At 37.0% G+C, this 17,189-nt stretch overlaps 1 protein-coding gene across 2 annotated transcripts in view; it reads right to left on the reverse strand.

The window, feature by feature from the left end:
- Window positions 1–17,189, reverse strand: part of GTF2F2 (general transcription factor IIF, polypeptide 2, 30kDa) — a 154,549-nt gene that overhangs the window by 27,813 nt on the left and 109,547 nt on the right. For both annotated transcript variants that reach the window (XR_001361509.1, XM_005863226.2), the window contains exon 7: window positions 5,653–5,778. Coding sequence is in view for 1 of the 2 variants with exons in the window: in XM_005863226.2 (XP_005863288.1) it covers window positions 5,653–5,778 (126 nt within the window). In the remaining variant the exon portion in view is untranslated. The remainder of the gene's footprint in view (window positions 1–5,652; window positions 5,779–17,189) is intronic.

The following is a 17,189-nucleotide window of genomic DNA, read 5'->3' on the forward strand; positions in this document are numbered from 1 at the left end:
ATCTTAATCAATAAAAAATATATTAAAAAAAAAAGAACACCTAAAATAAATAAATAAATAAATGGAGTAGTCTGGGGAAAGCTTTGGAGGGGTATAGAAATCAAGAGTTCTGCTTTGAGCACACTAAACTCAAGACTACAATAAAATGATTAACAATGATTAGGTGTTAGGTGTTAACTCTGTACCAGGCAGTGTGGCACAAGGTGGGACAGGCAGTGGGCCCTGGTTGGCAGAGTACTCCTATCCCAACCTCTTGGTTCAGGAATGGGCACAAACCTCTACCAGGTCAATAAGATCTTCCCTGGGGTTTTTACTGGAATAGTCAGGACAGATATTCTCTTCTTGCTTAGGGGTTGCTAGCTACAGGCTGCTTTAGGGGATCATTTTTGCTACTACATGGCAAGATCCTGCCTAAGAATAAAGATAACTCACAAGAAACATAGAATGATTATGAGAGATGGAAAGGGACAGTTTTAACTAAAAAATATTAGTATCTGGATCTAGCCATATTTAATGGTAGATTCATTCCTGAACTTCCGGGCTACTGGAGCCAATAAATTCTATTTCTGTTTAAGCTAGTTAGTTTGAGTTGAGTTTCTATTTCTTACAACTGAGAGTCCCAACCAATTCACAGATCTATAATAGCATATACTGGTAAATAAAAGTTTATTTTTTGACAGGAGAAATTCTCAATATGTCAAATTTTCTAGTCATTTTCCTTTAAAAAAATATATCTTCCTGATGCCAAATTGTGCTTATGTTACTTCTATTTAACTTTACTCTGGCCTGAGAGGATTAGGTTAACATTACCTTATTGCTGCACTACTTTATGAAAAGCCTACTTTGTGTAAATAAGCAACAGCCTTGTTGAGCATTGTTCAGTGCTGGGGAACTTGAAGTATGGGAATCAAGCTGCCTCAAAATCAAAATTTTACCTAGTTTTTCTTGTTGATTTGAATTTACCTTAATAAAAGCATGCAAACAATTCAATAAAATTCTTAATTAAACAAAAATTATTCACTGGATTGACAGGATTGGGGATGTTGATTTACAAGGGCTTATTAATAATTAAAGATAAATTTCCCTATTCTTGACCTGAAATTCAATGGATGCAGCACAAAGAAATTAAATGGTTCAGTTATCATGAGAGCTGATTTTGGATGACACTTTTTAATAGAAATGTATTTAAAGGAACCCTGGTAAATGGGTTCTGTACTAGAAAAGAGTGTTAGTGCTCAAAGTGATCTTGGCAGTTTAATGTTTCAAAGGGAGCAATTAGATAAAGTTTCTAATGATTTGTATTTTTTAAGGATATCCTACTTTATATATGCTTCTATTTTAAGGATATAATAAAATATAAAGAAAGATCAGACACAATGAAGAATAAAAAAAAAGAAGAAAAAAAAAAAGACTAGACATAACACATTCAAAGTGACAGATCAAAAATTGCCAGGGGACAAATAACAGAATTCCTCTGATAGTTCAGTTTGGGGAGTCAACATTTAAACTATAAAAACACCCCTTTAAATGGTTACTGACAGTGTTTCTGACTTTATATCAGTTACTGGAGGTTGGCTTTTTAAATCTGCTTATTTGCCCTTTAACTCCTTGATTGTTTATGCAGGTCATACACTGGTGAATGAGAAAGAAAGACTGGCCCTGAGGACATCTTCTCTAATTAATAATTTTGCTTACAGAAGTAAAGGTGTTTTAGGAAGAACAATATGGAAAGGAAGGAACTAGAAAAATCAAGAAAATACTTACAATTCACTCAGAATACATAAAAAAAGACATTCAAAAAGCCAGAAAGCAGATGGTAACTTAAGAATATAGTAGTAGTATTAATGCGGATGTGTTGAAGTGATACACTTCATGGTTAGAAACTTATCAAAAGTTGTACTGGAAACCATGTGAAAATGAGAGAATGTCATTAAATGCAGGTACTAAAAAAGTGATTATTAACATGAACAAGATATTTTTCTTCCCTTTTACATGGGACTAAAAAAGTGTTTAATAATAATATTAGAAATAATTATTTGCAAAATACTTGGCAGTTAATGCATCTTTCATAAACAAATATTTATAAGGATACTATAAAAGGTATTAATTTAAACATGTTTTAATTTTATAATATCATAAACATTTAATATAAATAATAGGTACATTTTATATTAAGTATGTCATATGTTAAATAATCTACTGTTAAATAGATAATATATTATACATTAAACATATTTCAGTATCTTGTCCAGGACTAATTGGCTAAATGGTAGGGCTGGGACTTAAACTCAGATTCCATAATTCCAAATGCAGTGCTCTTTCCATCACATCAGGAAACCCTTTCCTGGATCTTTATGCTACACTGGGTTCCTTCATTCTCATTGCTGCTCAGGCTAAAATCAAATTAGTAGAGTGTTCCGATGACCATTATAACAGACTCACTTAATGTAATGTGTACCTTTTACAGGGAACAGTTACCTATATGAAGATGAGTTGGGCTTTGGCCACTTTTTTCTAGGCCAATCAATGGGCTTTGCCAGCTCAGCTCAAATGTGAGAGGGAGGTGGAGAAAAGGAGATGAAATAGGAGAGGGAGAGAATCAGATTTAGAGCTGGAAAGGATCACAAAGATAATCTACTCCCTCAATTTTAGAACTGAAAGTTACTTCCCTAGAACCCACTGAGGGAAATGGCAGGGCTAGAACCAATTCCTGCTTTCTCCTCTAAGTAAGTGTAATTGTAGCCCTGACAGTCTACACTTTCTTAAAACTGGCTTTTTGTCCTCCATTCCTGATAAAAATGAGATCAGGCTTGAAAAATCCATCTGAGGAAAATATGGTGGCTCTGGATACTGAGGATATAGCCATTTCCCTTTTTCCAAATTAATTCATCTAATATTTACTGAATTTCTACTGTGTTGCAGAGTATATAAATATTTAGAGATATGAATATCCAATTCCGTATTCAAGAACCTTATGCTTGCTGAGGCAATTCAGTCTCTAAATAATAAAACTATTATGCCCAGGCAGCGTGGCTCAGTGGTTGAACGCTGACCTATGAACCGGAAGGTCACAGTTTGATTCTGTCAGGGCATATGCCAGATTGGGGGCTCCAACCCCAGTGTGGGGCATGCAGGAAGCAGCCAATCAATGATTCTCTCTCATCATTGATGTATCTATCTCTCTCCCTCTTCCTTCCTCTCTGAAATCAATAAAAAATATTTTAAAAAACAATTATAAAATAATTTAGTTTCTAGATCAGTGGTTCACAAGCTCTTTGGGGGTCTTAGGCCCTCTATGAGAACCTAATATAAACTATGGATCTATTCCCCAGAAAAATCCATACCTTTTTGTACATATTCAAGAGATTACTGGATCCTCTTAAAGCCCATGAATTAAAGAAAGCTCCATTATCAGAGATTCATTGAGTACCACCACATAAAAATTATCTGAAGAACCAAAATTGAGAGAATCACTAGTGATCCCTTTTCTTTGATGCAGATGAATACACTTTAAAAATGTGCCATTGTTGGGGGTGGGGGCAGCCAGGGAGAGGTCAATGGGGGAAAAAGTAGACTTATGTAATACTTTAAACAATAAAGAATTTAAATTAAAAGAAAAGAAATTAATAATCTAAATTCAGATAGTTTTGTCCCAGTTAAGACATTAAATATAAGTTTGGGTCAGTTTAGCTCAATCAAGAACACCCATTGGTAAGCTGAGCTCAATCAATCGTCCCTGGGTTAGCTGTCCCTTCAGCCTGTCATCTCTGAAAACACTAGTTCCCTGAGGAACTAGGTGGGCCCAAGTAGCCGTATTTGTTGTGTAGTAGTAGTTGAAGTAGTTATAAAAAAAACTAGTAGTTATAAAAAAAAAAGCATTAAAAAAAGTTTGCTATAAAACAGTATGCCTTGTTTAGCCGGCAACAGCCTCACACATCTCGTATTTACTGAATCTCTTGATCGTATCATTTCCTCTTGTGCTTAATTTAATCTCTTGTTTTATACAGTAACATGCTGTACACTCTTGCAGCCTAGATGCAATAGGCTATACCAAATTGCCTATAAAGGCACGCTGTATGTATGTGTATGTATGTGTACATATGTATGTATGATATGTATGACATAATAATAGATCTGTTGTATCACCATTAAAAAAAAAGTGCCATTGCATGTTAAGGCAAAGGAACTCTTGCTAGTACCTTCTGAATGTCCCTCTAAAAATGTCTATTTCCATATATAGTATTATTATTCAATGAGAATATATATATTGTTTGTATTCAGAGATTAGGATTGACTTTTTCATATTTACATAAAACACAAAGATAGACTTCATTAAAACCAGAAGAAACACAGCTTAGCTAATGAATTATTCTATTTCAATTTTTTTTTTCTAGCTTGGAATGCTGTTTCTGAGGCTTTGATGCTGAAGGGAATGAAGTCATTAAGATGAGTTGATAATACTATAGTATGAGCACTTTCCTCCTGTCTATTAAAAAAATTATTTAGATATTTTGAAATTTAAATTAATTTCTTAATGAAAAAGGAAAAGATTGAAGTATAACAGTAGAGAAATCGCTGCAAAAGTGAGAAACTGTACAATCAATACTGAAGTTTCATAAATCATTTCCTATAGCTTTGAATAAATAGGGGAAAAAAGTACCAAGCCCTTTAATAAGGAATGATTTGGTTATGTTAAAAAGTTTTTAAAAACTGGTTATCTTGCTGCATATTCTGAAGCAAATAAACAGAACAGTTAGAATTAACAAATCCTTGAGTATACTAGCAAAGTGGACAACTGATCAAAGAAACTAGATAAAAGGACAGAAAATAAAAGGTTTTGCATTTAACTTTTAAAACTTGTAAGTAAATACTGTTATAATTCAATTTGATGCTTTGCTAACATTAAGTGTAAGAAAGAGAAACAGAAGGAAATGCCAAAGGCTGGAGAAAGGATTTGGATCCCTTTACTTATTTCCAGCATTCTAAATGGATTAGAAATACAAATTATTAGCAAATATGCACAAAAGCCTGGAGAATTGGTAAAAAATGATCATTTAAAGAACAAACAAGATTTCAAAAACATCAATTTATTTCTTTAAAAATGGAGAATAGGCAAACCTAACTACAGTCCCAACAAGAATCATGAGGCAGTACTGCCAGTTTAAAAGGACCTAATGCTAATGTTAGGTAGATTCTGATTTAAAAAATCCATTACAGAATAGCCCAGAGGCAGAATAAACTCTCTCATTGTGACAGACCAGTATGACTCTTAAAAGAATATGATTCTTCTAAGACACATTTTCCAATTAAAAAAAGGAGTTGAGCTTTTTTGGAGGAAGCTAGGAGAACAAAAGAAAGACTAGAAATGACATAAAAAACGACTTCAGGCTTAATGTTCAGGATCAGTCAAAAGGAGAATAAATTCCCCTTATTTCTTATGCAACTATTAATATTAAATATACTTGAAATTCAAAATAATGAAGCTGATGTTATAAACAAAAGAAAGCTGCATTAAGACACCCTTTCTGCCATTAGCACGGTGCATGTGAACTTACATATGATACACCTCTCTTAAGTGGTTCACTGTTAATGAAGCAGGACACATTAAAAGGATCAATGTGAGCATATACATACCACAGGCTGTTTTGTGATGTCCACCAAGTCCTTAAGATTATAATACTGATGTTTCTCAAAAGCCGAAAATAGCATGTCTAAAACATACTGTTTATCAGCTCGAGCTCGTTTTCCATCTTCTTTCTTTTTCCTTTCATATTCAATCTATGTGCAAAAAGCAAAAGAAATAAAAGCATTAATTCAACATGTTCACTCTGAAACAGGCATTTTCTTTCTTTCCTTTTAAAAAAAAATATATTTTTATTGATTTCAGAGGGCATTTTCTTTCTTTCCTTTTTTAAAAAAAATATTTTTATTGATTTCAGAGAAGAAAGGAGAAGGACAAAGACATAGAAACATCAATAATGAGAGAGAATCATTGAACGGCTGCCTCCTGCATGCCCCCTTACTGGGGATCAAGCCCATAACCTGGGCATGTGCCCTGACTGGGAATTGAACTGTGACCTTCTGGTTCATAGGTCAATGTTCAACCACTGTGCCACACTGGCCGGGCCAGGCATTTTCTTTTTAGGCATCCAAATAACAATTAGATTTTAAACTGCAAGGTAGCAGGTTTAAGAGCTATGGTTCAGAACCTGGGGTTCTCACTGCTCCCAGGGGTCCTCAGATCTTTAAGGCTCTAAGAAGTATTAGGTCAGTATTAATGTCGATCTATAAACCATTATTTCCTAAATTAAGTTTTATGCAATGTATCCATTTCTAAAAAAAAAAGGGGGGGGGGGCTTTCTTTGCCAAAATTCTATCAATTCAGCATGGCTCCTGGTTAGTTAGCTCATATTGATCAGAAAGTCTAACTTTAAGTTCTTTTGTTTTTGATTGTCCAAAATACAGTAAGTTTATCTAACAAATGTAGGTTAGTAGGTAACATCTTTCAAAATTGGAGGATTTAGGGGCAGCCAGAAGGTTAAGAGACACTGGCAGATCATAGAACAGGCTCTCTAGGAAGTGACAAGTTTGGGAAGCATTGGTAGAAAGCCAAGAATGTGGGCAGTGATAGGAGGCTTCTTCTCACCCCGACTGGGTGACCTCCCTGAACTTGTTTCTTCTATAAAATGAAGTAAACAATGACACTAAGGGGATGTACGGACTTACTTCTAGTGTTACCATTAGACTTGTTCATTTGTAAAAAATCATCTTTTTATTGAAAACATGCAAACTTTCAGCTAATTAAGCTTTTAATTTTCTTAGAAACAACTTCATTTTAATAAGGCATCAGGAACTTGTTAGAAGAACTATATTTAAACTGCAGCAGCCAGCCCACCTGGTAAATAAAGCATCAGCAAGTGACAGCTGCCAGAGAGCAATCTGCTGTGTATCCACTGGAATAACTATAATCTAGGGGCTTGAGTCCAAAGTAATGAAATACTTTCAAAACTTACAATAAATCACTGCATAAATTTCAGCCTCAAACAGTTGGGCTTACTCTCTCTATTTTAACAATAAAGATTTGTTATTAAAAAGATAATATTTAGTTTCCACTGATGTTAAGACTAAAAATTTATCTATACTTATTCAAAAATTTTCAAATTAGAGGCAAGAGGTAACTATGACAACAAAGAATATCTGTCTTTCAAGTAAATAAAACTAGAAACTAGACAACAAAAAAGGTCTAACAACCGTCTTAATTTTTTTGATATGTAGACCTTGGGAGTACAACTCAAAATCTATTTATCTCAGGAGGTAGAGAGGTAAGACTAATGGTGTGTAAGGGCACAAATTTGCAATAAGCAGTAGATAAGCCATAGAGATCTAGAGCACAGTGTAATAAATATAGACCACATTGTACTTTATGTAATATGAATATAGATAATATTTACTATAATTATGTAATATGGTAAACATCACTAGGACAATCATATCTATGTATATAAAAGTCTAATATGCAAATTGCCCCTGTGGGAGTTGGATCAGGAGACCAATCGCTCACTATGACATGTGCTGACCACCAGGGGTGGTGCCAAATGAAGGAAAGCCCCAGCAGGCAGCTGGAAGGAAGGCCCTGGTCAGCAGCCAGAGGCCCCTATCGGCCCTGATTGCCAGCCAGGCTTAGGGACCCTACCCATGCACAAATTTCATGCACCAGGCCTCTAGTTATAATATATACATGTATCAAAGTAACATGTATAACTTAAATTTACCCAATGTTATATGTCAAATGTATTCAATTTAGAAAATAAATCAATTCATCACTTTATTTTAAAATATTACACATGGACTATGGGCTACCCACTGCACTAAGATACAAGGCAGATAAGATAGCATCTTACAAAATGTATCCCTTTCTTAGGGCTCATGTATTAAAATGCATATAGAGGACCTTGAGCATTTTATTTTATTTTAAATTTTTTTAAATTGATTTCAGAGAGGGAGGGAGAGATAGAAACATCAATGATAAGAAAGAATCATTGATTGGCTGCCTCCTACACAGCCTACAGTGGGGATCGAGCCCACAACTCAGGCTTATGCCCCGACCAGGAATGGAACAGTGACCTCCTGATTCATAGGTGGACACTCAACCTTGAGCATTTTAAATGTAGTGATAGATCACAGAGCTCCTAGGACAAGATCATAATGCTGAAGAAAAAAAAAAAGTACATGCATAACACAGACTGTATTGTTGGGAAGGAATGAAATACAGCCAGTCTCAACATTTTCTGAGAGGGAAGACCATGAAAGAAACAATGATGGGAAACTAAAGAGGATTTATTAGAAAAGAATAGAGGGACTAGAAGAGCTAGAAGCAAGACTAGAGGGGAGAGATTAGAGAAATCTATGACCAAGAAGAAAATCCAAGTCTTCTAGTGTGGGAAAGATGGAGAAACAGATGATAAAATGCACTTAAGGACAAAAGCAGAAATACAAAGTCTACCCTGATTCAGCAAGAAAGGAAGCTGCAAGAGGGCAAAGACCACAAGGGATGGATGGACATGAGGTCCACTCAAGAATTTTTTTTCTTTAGGATCAAAAGAAGGATAGAACTAAGAGAGTGATTGTATGATAGAGAAAGAAAGCATGACAGACAGGAAAAAACTCATAAATCCAAGCATGAGGGTCTTTGGATTAAAAAAAAAATACATATATATATATATATCATAGAACGCTTAAGGGATTAATATTTTAAGCCTTACTTTATTAACCAATGACAAAAATATATCTATTTTTCCTGGTTACAATTGTACTTACATCCTAAAATCCTCTTCCACTGTTGCACTGCACTTGACTGGGTTTATGTTTTATATTGTGAGGGACAGTCCAGAAAGGGGGCTTGCTAAAAAAGTAGGAACAAGCCTTGGCTGGTTTGGCTCAGTGGACAGAGTATTGGCCTGCGGACTGAAAGGTCCCAGGTTCGATTCTGGTCAAGGGCACATGCCCAGGGTTGTGGGCTCGATCCCCAGTGGCTGGAAAGCAGGAGACAGCTGATAAATGATTCTCTCTCATCATTGATGTTTCTATCTCTCTCTCCCTCTCCCTTCCTCTCTGAAATCAATAAAAATACGTATTAAAAAAAAAAGTAGGAACAAGTCTGGACCAGGGGATGAAGCTGTTATAATCCTTTAGTCTGATCAAATGTGGGATAAGAAAAACTTTGGGATATAGAAAAGAGGAGTGAGAATCAGCTACGGAGGGGTGGGGAAAGCCTATTCCGTTCTCATAGGCTTGAGTGGGATGTGGGATTTCATTTAGCCAAAGGCCACTGGTCCTCAAGAAAAGCAGTAGGGAGGAAATAGGTACCTAGCAAAAGACCAGTGTTAGGCTTTTGTATTCTCTGTATGGAAACACAGTTGTGTGATATGTCTGCCCTCCCTTCCTAGCCTTAATTTATGCTGAAAGAAGAAAGTTAAATTCAGGGAACAGGAAAAAAAAGGGATGATATGTTCAGCTTCCTCCCTGAGAAGTCTCTCTCTTGTGTAAAATGACCAGAGAAGCTAGGAAGATTAATAAAAAAAAGTCTTCAAATAAAGAAACCTACTAATAAAGCAAGAGGGCCCACTTCAGAGGGTTCACACACTCTACTTGGCAGCAGAGAGAAAAACTTTTTAAGTGTTTGTTATTAAGTTGTCCCAACCCCAGAGCCACATGTCAGACCCAAGGAGGCCTGAATCCAAGGAAAGAGTCTAAAATAAGTTAGAAAGAAACATTAAAATCAAACTGAGCCCGGCTGGTGTGGCTCAGTGGTTGAGCATCAACCTATGAACCAGGAGGTCATAGTTTGATTCCTGGTTACTGCAAATGCCTGGGTTGCAGGCTCAATCCCCAGTGTGGGGGATGCAGGAGGCAGCAGATCAATGATTCTCTCTCATCACTGATGTTTCTCTTTCTCTCCCTTCCTCTCTGAAATCAATAAAAAATATTTAAAAAAAATTAAACTGAAAGGATAAGATTGATTAAGTTGTGATTAGCAATGTTCGTAAGTAGTGAGAAAAGTACCAAATTCTAACCAGATCTCTTTTCTTTTAATCTTGGTTTACATACTTCAATCTAAAAAATGCTGCATTGATGTTGGTGCTTTCCTACTTTAAATAAGGGAAAAACAGATCAATACCTAAGGGCAGTGCAGCCTAACTTTACTTTGACCAGTGAAATTAAAACACTTAAAAGTATAATCTGAAAACCCAGACATATAAAATAATAACAGGAATGACAAAAATGGAAATATTCCTCATCAGAGAAATTTAAGTACTAGAAATTTAACCTTATACTTATTTAAAAACAAAAAATGGAATATCTCCTTAATGCCTTCAGGGCCCCCTGCACTATGGATAACCTATAAAATATTGTTTTAAAGCAAAATTTTTATACTATAATATTAGTTAAATATCTTTTGATAATTCCTAAGACAGGCTCACAATCCAAATTCTGCTCTGTGATATCTGGTATTCCAATGTATATCCTATATAATAAAAGCCTAAAATGCTAAGTGTCTGGTCGTCCGTTCAACCAATCAAAGCATAATAAGCTAATGATATGCTAAGGCCACTCAACCACTCGCTATGACGTGCACTGGCCACCAGTGGGGCAGACACTCCAACAAGTAGGTTAGCTTGCTGCTGGGGTCTGGCCGATTGGGACTGAGCGAGATGGCCGGACACGCCCTGGAGCCCTCCACGGTCCCTCCCCAGCTGGCCAACCTCCCGCATATCTACCTGGTCCCAATTGTGCACTTGTGGGGTCCCTCGGCCTGGCCTGCGCACTCTCGCAATCCAGGACCCCTCGGGGGATGTCCGAGAGCCTGTTTTGCCCTGATCCTGCAGGCCAGGCCGAGGGACCCCACTGGTGCACGAATCTGTGCACTGGGCCTCTAGTGTAATTATAAAAGGGAGTTAAATTATTTCTATGGTCATTAAATTACTAATAATTTTATACTCAGGACAAAACTAATGTTCCTAACTTTTCTTTTTAAAACTAAACAGTGTAGAAATGATAATATTTCTTTAAAAGTGATTATTTACTGATTTGAGAGAGAAGGGGTAAGGAGAGAAAGAGAGACAGAGACAGAGAGATAGAGAGAGACATTGATTTGTTGTCCCCCTTATTTACATTCATTGGTTGATTCTTGTATGTGTCCTGACCAAGGATCAAAGCTGAAACATTAGCACATGGGGACAACGCTCTATCCAGCTGAGCTACCTGGCCTGGGCAGAAATGATAAGCTTAATATTATACTCACAACTTTGTAGTAAAAATAAAATTAATTCTATAAATAAACTACAAATGATAGATATGAACTAGACTATTTAGAAGACTACAGTTTTGAGACAATGTTATTTCTTCTCTTTTTAGCTCTTTTCCCTTTGGGCATCCTGTTTGCACTGGTGCACTGGCATTGTAAGAAAATAATTCTCAAAGCAGTCAGAGATATCTAACTTGTTAGCAGCCACCAGAAAATATTAGTAGGACAGTTATTAGACTAGAAATAGCTTTTATATTATGTGAATTTTCATTACCTAGCTTATATCTGCCCTCAGTGACCACTGCTTAACCAGCTGAATAGAAACGTCAATTCAGAAAGAAATTTAAATGTAGTTCCCAATTACAAATTTTGCAATCCAAATACCCATCATACACAATTTTACTCTCACAAGAGAAAAAAATTATTCAAGACTAAAATGCAACCAAATGTTTAAAATCCAGTGTGGATGTGATATAGAGATGTTCAACCATCATTATGAAATCTCAATCACTAAAATTATAAATGACACTCACTGCCAATTAAAATATTCTAATACAAATGTCTGCAAATTCTAGATTGTTGTTTGCAGAAATACTTTGATTGCTTTGTCAAGGCAGTCTTTGTGCAGGCTTTTAACTTCTGAAGTAAGCATGACAGCCTTGATTATCATGATTTGCATTTTAAATCCTTATGAAAGATCCCCACCCTCAGTGCTTCCATTTCTACCTAGTGTGTCCAAATTAAGTTTTTAGAGTAAGCCAGTCCTTGGTGTGCAAATTCAAATGGACAAAAGCAGGTAGTATAATTATCCTACAGTATAAAAGGCAAATATTGCTGACAGGCCTTTTTGATATAGTCCTGCAGGCATCTGTATTAGTCAGCAAAATTCTAAATTTATACATATAACAAATAAATAAATAAATAAATAAATAAACCTCCCTCCTCAATAACCTTAGTTCTGAAGATTAATACAGTTGGTTGCCACATTAAAGGGACTAGAGTATACATAAAAATGAATCTTCTCTCTAGTTCCCGGGGGCTTATCTCAAGATTTTACATAATAATTCTATTCCTTCCAACAATAATTTTCTAGTTAAGTTTTTCTAGGGGAGAGAAATCTTTTTTTTCAAGCTGGGGTTGGGGTGTACAAAGGGAATGATAAAAATAACAAAATATTCTTTTTAAAAACCTCAGGTCTGGAGGAAAGAGACTTCCTGGTCTTCCCCCAACAGAAGACGGCAAACAGAACTATAAATGGTTCCTGTCTATTTGGAACAGTAGCTGCATGCTACAATTATCCAGGGAGCTTGAAAATTTTAAGACAGCTGGCTTTACATCATATCAATTAAATCAATCTCTGGAGGTATTTTTCTTTTTAAAAAAGCTTCCCAGATGATTCTAGGGTACAGCTAGCATTGGGGACCATGATCTAGACAACAGAAACATGATTCCTTATGAGAACAGGTCATAAGACTGTGGACTACTTAATAAGAATGCTGAAAATTTACACAGGCTAGATGATAATGTCCATAAAGTCAACCAAATCACACATACAGAAGCACCCTTACTTGCAATCAGAGATAGAGGGAATTGGAAGGAATCTTTCACATCAGCTGACCCCATATTTTGATTACACACCTGTCAGTGAAATATTTAAAGCACTGATACTGCTATAATTTAACCTAGTTATGAATAACTGGAAAGGAGCAAAGGGAAGGCCAAATTTTACAGGCATGCCATTTGTGCAGCTTTGCCAGGAAGATGAAGTTTAACACTCCCCAGGACGCCACCGGTCTGTCCCCTGCATGCCCAGTAAAGTATGCCTGACATAGGGAAGGTACTTGCCTGTCAGACACACCTGGGAATGGGCCATTGGCCAGAGTAGACGTGACCACTGCAAGCCTGGGAAGATTCTATATTTATTCTCCTAAACAAAGGAGTTTGCCCTCTTGATTCTCTTGGGACTCATGCTGCAGGGGTGTGCTTTCCTGGCTCCCCTGCATTTGCCCACATGGCTCATGGCCATGCGAACCCCACACAATGGCTTGATGGACTGGAACTAGCCTAATGCTGTACTGGACCCTGTTCCACCATGGAATGGAAACTGTGGACACTGGCTTTGCTTCTAGCTCTGCTGAATCCCCAGCTGCACACCTTCCAGACTGGATTAAGGGAAATGGGGCTTTGGAAACCATGTAATTCCACAAAAATAACTTTTTAGCACATCTCATTCTCCTGTGGGCCTCTGGAAATGCTTATTCTAGTGGTACCCCAGAAACCCCACTCTCACTAGCAATGCAAACAGCATTTCTCTGATAACAGCATAAACCGTGTATATCTATTTTTAAACTGTAAAAATGTACTGTATTAATATGCATACATATTATACAACATAGACAAAAACATTTAAAGTAATAAAATAAAAAGAAAACATTTTAAGAGTAAGTTTTGTCAAAATTACAAAATAGTTTATTGTTTTGCTCTCAAAATACAGTGATCTGTCATGTTTTAAATGCTTAGTTTTTATTATTTTTCTTTTCTTTTATATTTTTACTCGAGGCCCAGTGCATGAAAATTCATGCACTGGAGGGGGGGTCCCTCAGCCTGGCCTGCCCCCTCTCACAGTTGGGAACCCTCAGGGGCAGGAGGCAACCCAGTGATCAGGGGAAGGCAACGCCCCCTTAACACCTCTGCTGCTGCCACTGCCGGCAGCACAAGCCTTGGCTGGCCCTGGTTACCTGAGCCTTGGGGGCCCTAGGCGGCTGGGCAGCCACCATCTGAGGCTTGCCTGTGCCTCGGGCTGGCCCTGGCCTTGCCTCATGACTGCTGCCCTGGCGGGGCCGAGGGGACTGGGCGCTGCCATCTTGTGGCTGTGGGTGCCGCCATCTTTGAGGGCATGGCAGTCAATTAGCATATTCCCTCCTTATTGGCTGTGGGTGCTGCCATCTTTGAGGGTGGGGTAGTCAATTAGCACATTCCCTCCTTATTGGCCATGGGCACTGCCATCTTTGGGATGGCACGAGGGCCAATTAGCATATTCCCTCTTTATTTGATAGAATTGATTTCAGATAGGAAGGGAGAAGGAAAGAGAGAGAGAAACATCAATGATGAGAGAGAATCTTGATTAGCTGCCTCCTGCATCACCCCGCCATCGTGGATTGAGCCCGAAACTCATCCATGTGCCCTGACTAGGAATCCAACCATGACCTCCTGGTTCATAGGTCAACGCTCAACCACTGAGCCACTGCTGCAGAGCAACAACAAATTATTTCGAAAGTTTGTTTTCACTACTTCAAATAATGGGGGAGGGGGGGTTTAATATTAAAATGTTTGCAAAGTGCAGGATTAAACAAATTCCTAAAGGTTCCCAATATTAATATAGTCAAACTTCATTTCTCAACCATCTCCCATTTCAATTTGGTTCTCAACCAAGTATTCACAGGAAAAAATGCCTCCATTGTCAATGTTAGCCACGGTTTTTGAACTGACAACCCTTTCCAGCTGACACCTCAGCAAGACAAAAAGCGTTTCTCAGGCAACAAAGGAGAGAATGCTTTTTGTTGCTGGCAAAATCAATGATTAGCACAATTTTAAAACAAAGTGGCCATCAAGAGTGCTAATGTTGCTAACGGTGTGAAAGAAAACAATGATCGCAGACAACTGACAATGTAAAAAAACTGTTGTTGATTTGGATAAATGAAAAGCAGTTAGCCAGTGACAGCCATTTTGGAGGCAGTGATATAAGAACAAGCAAAGATGCTGCATGCTGACCTAAAAGACATCCCCAGACCGGATGATTAGCTTAAGGTTAGTAAGGGGTAGTGCAAAAATTTAAGAAAAGAAGTATTTATTTATAGATTTAACAGTACCTTTGACATGTACTGTACATAAGGAAGGTTAAAACAAGAAATCATTAGGAGGTCTGGAATAGATTAATTCCAATTACATTATTTCTAACTAGAGGCCCGGTGCACGAAATTCGTGCGGGGTGTGTGTGTGTGTGTGTGTGTGTGTGTCCCTCAGAAAGGTTATATCTCTTTACAGCTTATGGAAAGTGAGGTCTTTCTTGTCCTCACTGTGATAAACATATACAGGAGTGGAAATGTATATAGAAGTTTGGCCCATAAATGGAAAAAAAAGCATAGTTAGGGGCGACAGGAGTAGCACACTAATGAAGAAAGGCAAAGACAATTAAGACCTATAATATTTTACACTTCTATATTTCCACTTGGCTTCAGAAAATTGCATGTATTTCCATCTAAGAGTAGACAAGATGAAAATAGAAGAGGGTAAAAAATTAGACTTTTATCTACCTATCTCAACAGGAAATAGAAAAATACATCTCTTGGATAATTTGACAATTTTGTCTCCACTTATCTTGCCTGTTCTTTTCTTTAGTTTAAATTTTTCCTAAAGCATAACCAGAGGCAGTTAAATTAAAGCCTGGTTGGATGTAACTGAATTTTGACTTGCTTTATTTAATCTGTACAGTGTAGCAATTTTAAAAATGTGAATGTCTTTAGAAGGGGCATGTGCACTCCAGTTCATCACAGTCCCCAGGATTTTTACCTTCTTACATTTCAGCATTCTGCTCACTGAGGATGCCGGCCTGGCATTTGCCACCTCATATAAAATAACTGTAAGAAATTCAACTATCATAAAGTACTGGTTCAAAAATGAAATAAAAAAAACCTAAATAAAAACAAAAGAAAAAATAAAGTAGTGGTTCAGGCCAGTCTTAAAGAGTTTATTTCTTCTTAAACTCAGTATTAAGAAGTTATTAATCAACAAAACACAACACAAGATATCAACTGTTCATTGCTACTTGACTTAACTTAGGCTTCATTTTATTTTCAGAGATTCATCACATTTTTCCTTATATTACAGGTACTTCAAGACTCAAAACCCTTAGCTTTGGAAGCATTGCTAATGACCTGCAGCAACATAGCACACTGGTTAATTAAGAGTAAACTCCTACACCAGGCTGCCTGGGTTCAATACCTGGACCGATTAATTATCAGCTGTGTGACCTCAAGTAAGCTAACCTGGGTGTCTCTCAGTTACTTTATCTGTAAAATGAGGATAATACCCGTAGTTACTTCATAGGGTAGGTATGATGGTTAAATGTGTCACTACTTATGAGACACTCAGAACAGTGCCTGGCACAAAGTAGATTTATATATACAATATATGCGTGTATTGTACATTGTAGAATACAATATATATAGTATACATGATATGCTTCAATAAAAGAAGGTTTAAAACATAAAGGCAGCCCTGACCAGTATGCTCGGTGGTTAGAGCCTTGGCCCTTGCACTGAAGGGTTGCGGGTTTGATCCCCACCCCCAGTTGGGACGCATGCAGGGGGCAACCAGTTGATGAGTCTCTCATATTGCTGTTTCTCTCTCTCCCTCTCCCCCTCTCCCCTCCCTTCCACTCTCTCTGAAAACCAATAGGAAAAATATCCTCAGGTGAGGATTAACAACAACAAAAAACCCACAAAAAAGCAAAACGAACATAAGGGCAGTCCTCACTTTGCATGGTAGTGTGAGACCGTAAAAATGACTGTGCAAGCTGAAACTATGCAAAGTAATTTTAATAATCAATGGGAAAAATTACCATTGTTTCATGACCTTTAAATTTTTTTGTCAAAACATTAAAAACTCTGTTACAAAGGTATAAAATATGAAAAAAGTGAAACTATTATTTATAAGGGATACCATAATTTGAAACACTGAAAAAATGAAGTATTTTATTTTTTTGAAAAACTTACAAGAGTAGTTTAAACAGTATAACTTAGGATACAGAGTGAACATCTTTTCTAAGCTTGGCAAACTGTCATATCCCTTACTAAGGCTGAATAACTCAAGCACCTGATAGCAT

Source organism: Myotis brandtii, unplaced genomic scaffold (assembly GCF_000412655.1).
Source record: "Myotis brandtii unplaced genomic scaffold, ASM41265v1 scaffold174, whole genome shotgun sequence".
Classification (NCBI taxonomy): Eukaryota; Metazoa; Chordata; class Mammalia; order Chiroptera; family Vespertilionidae; genus Myotis; species Myotis brandtii.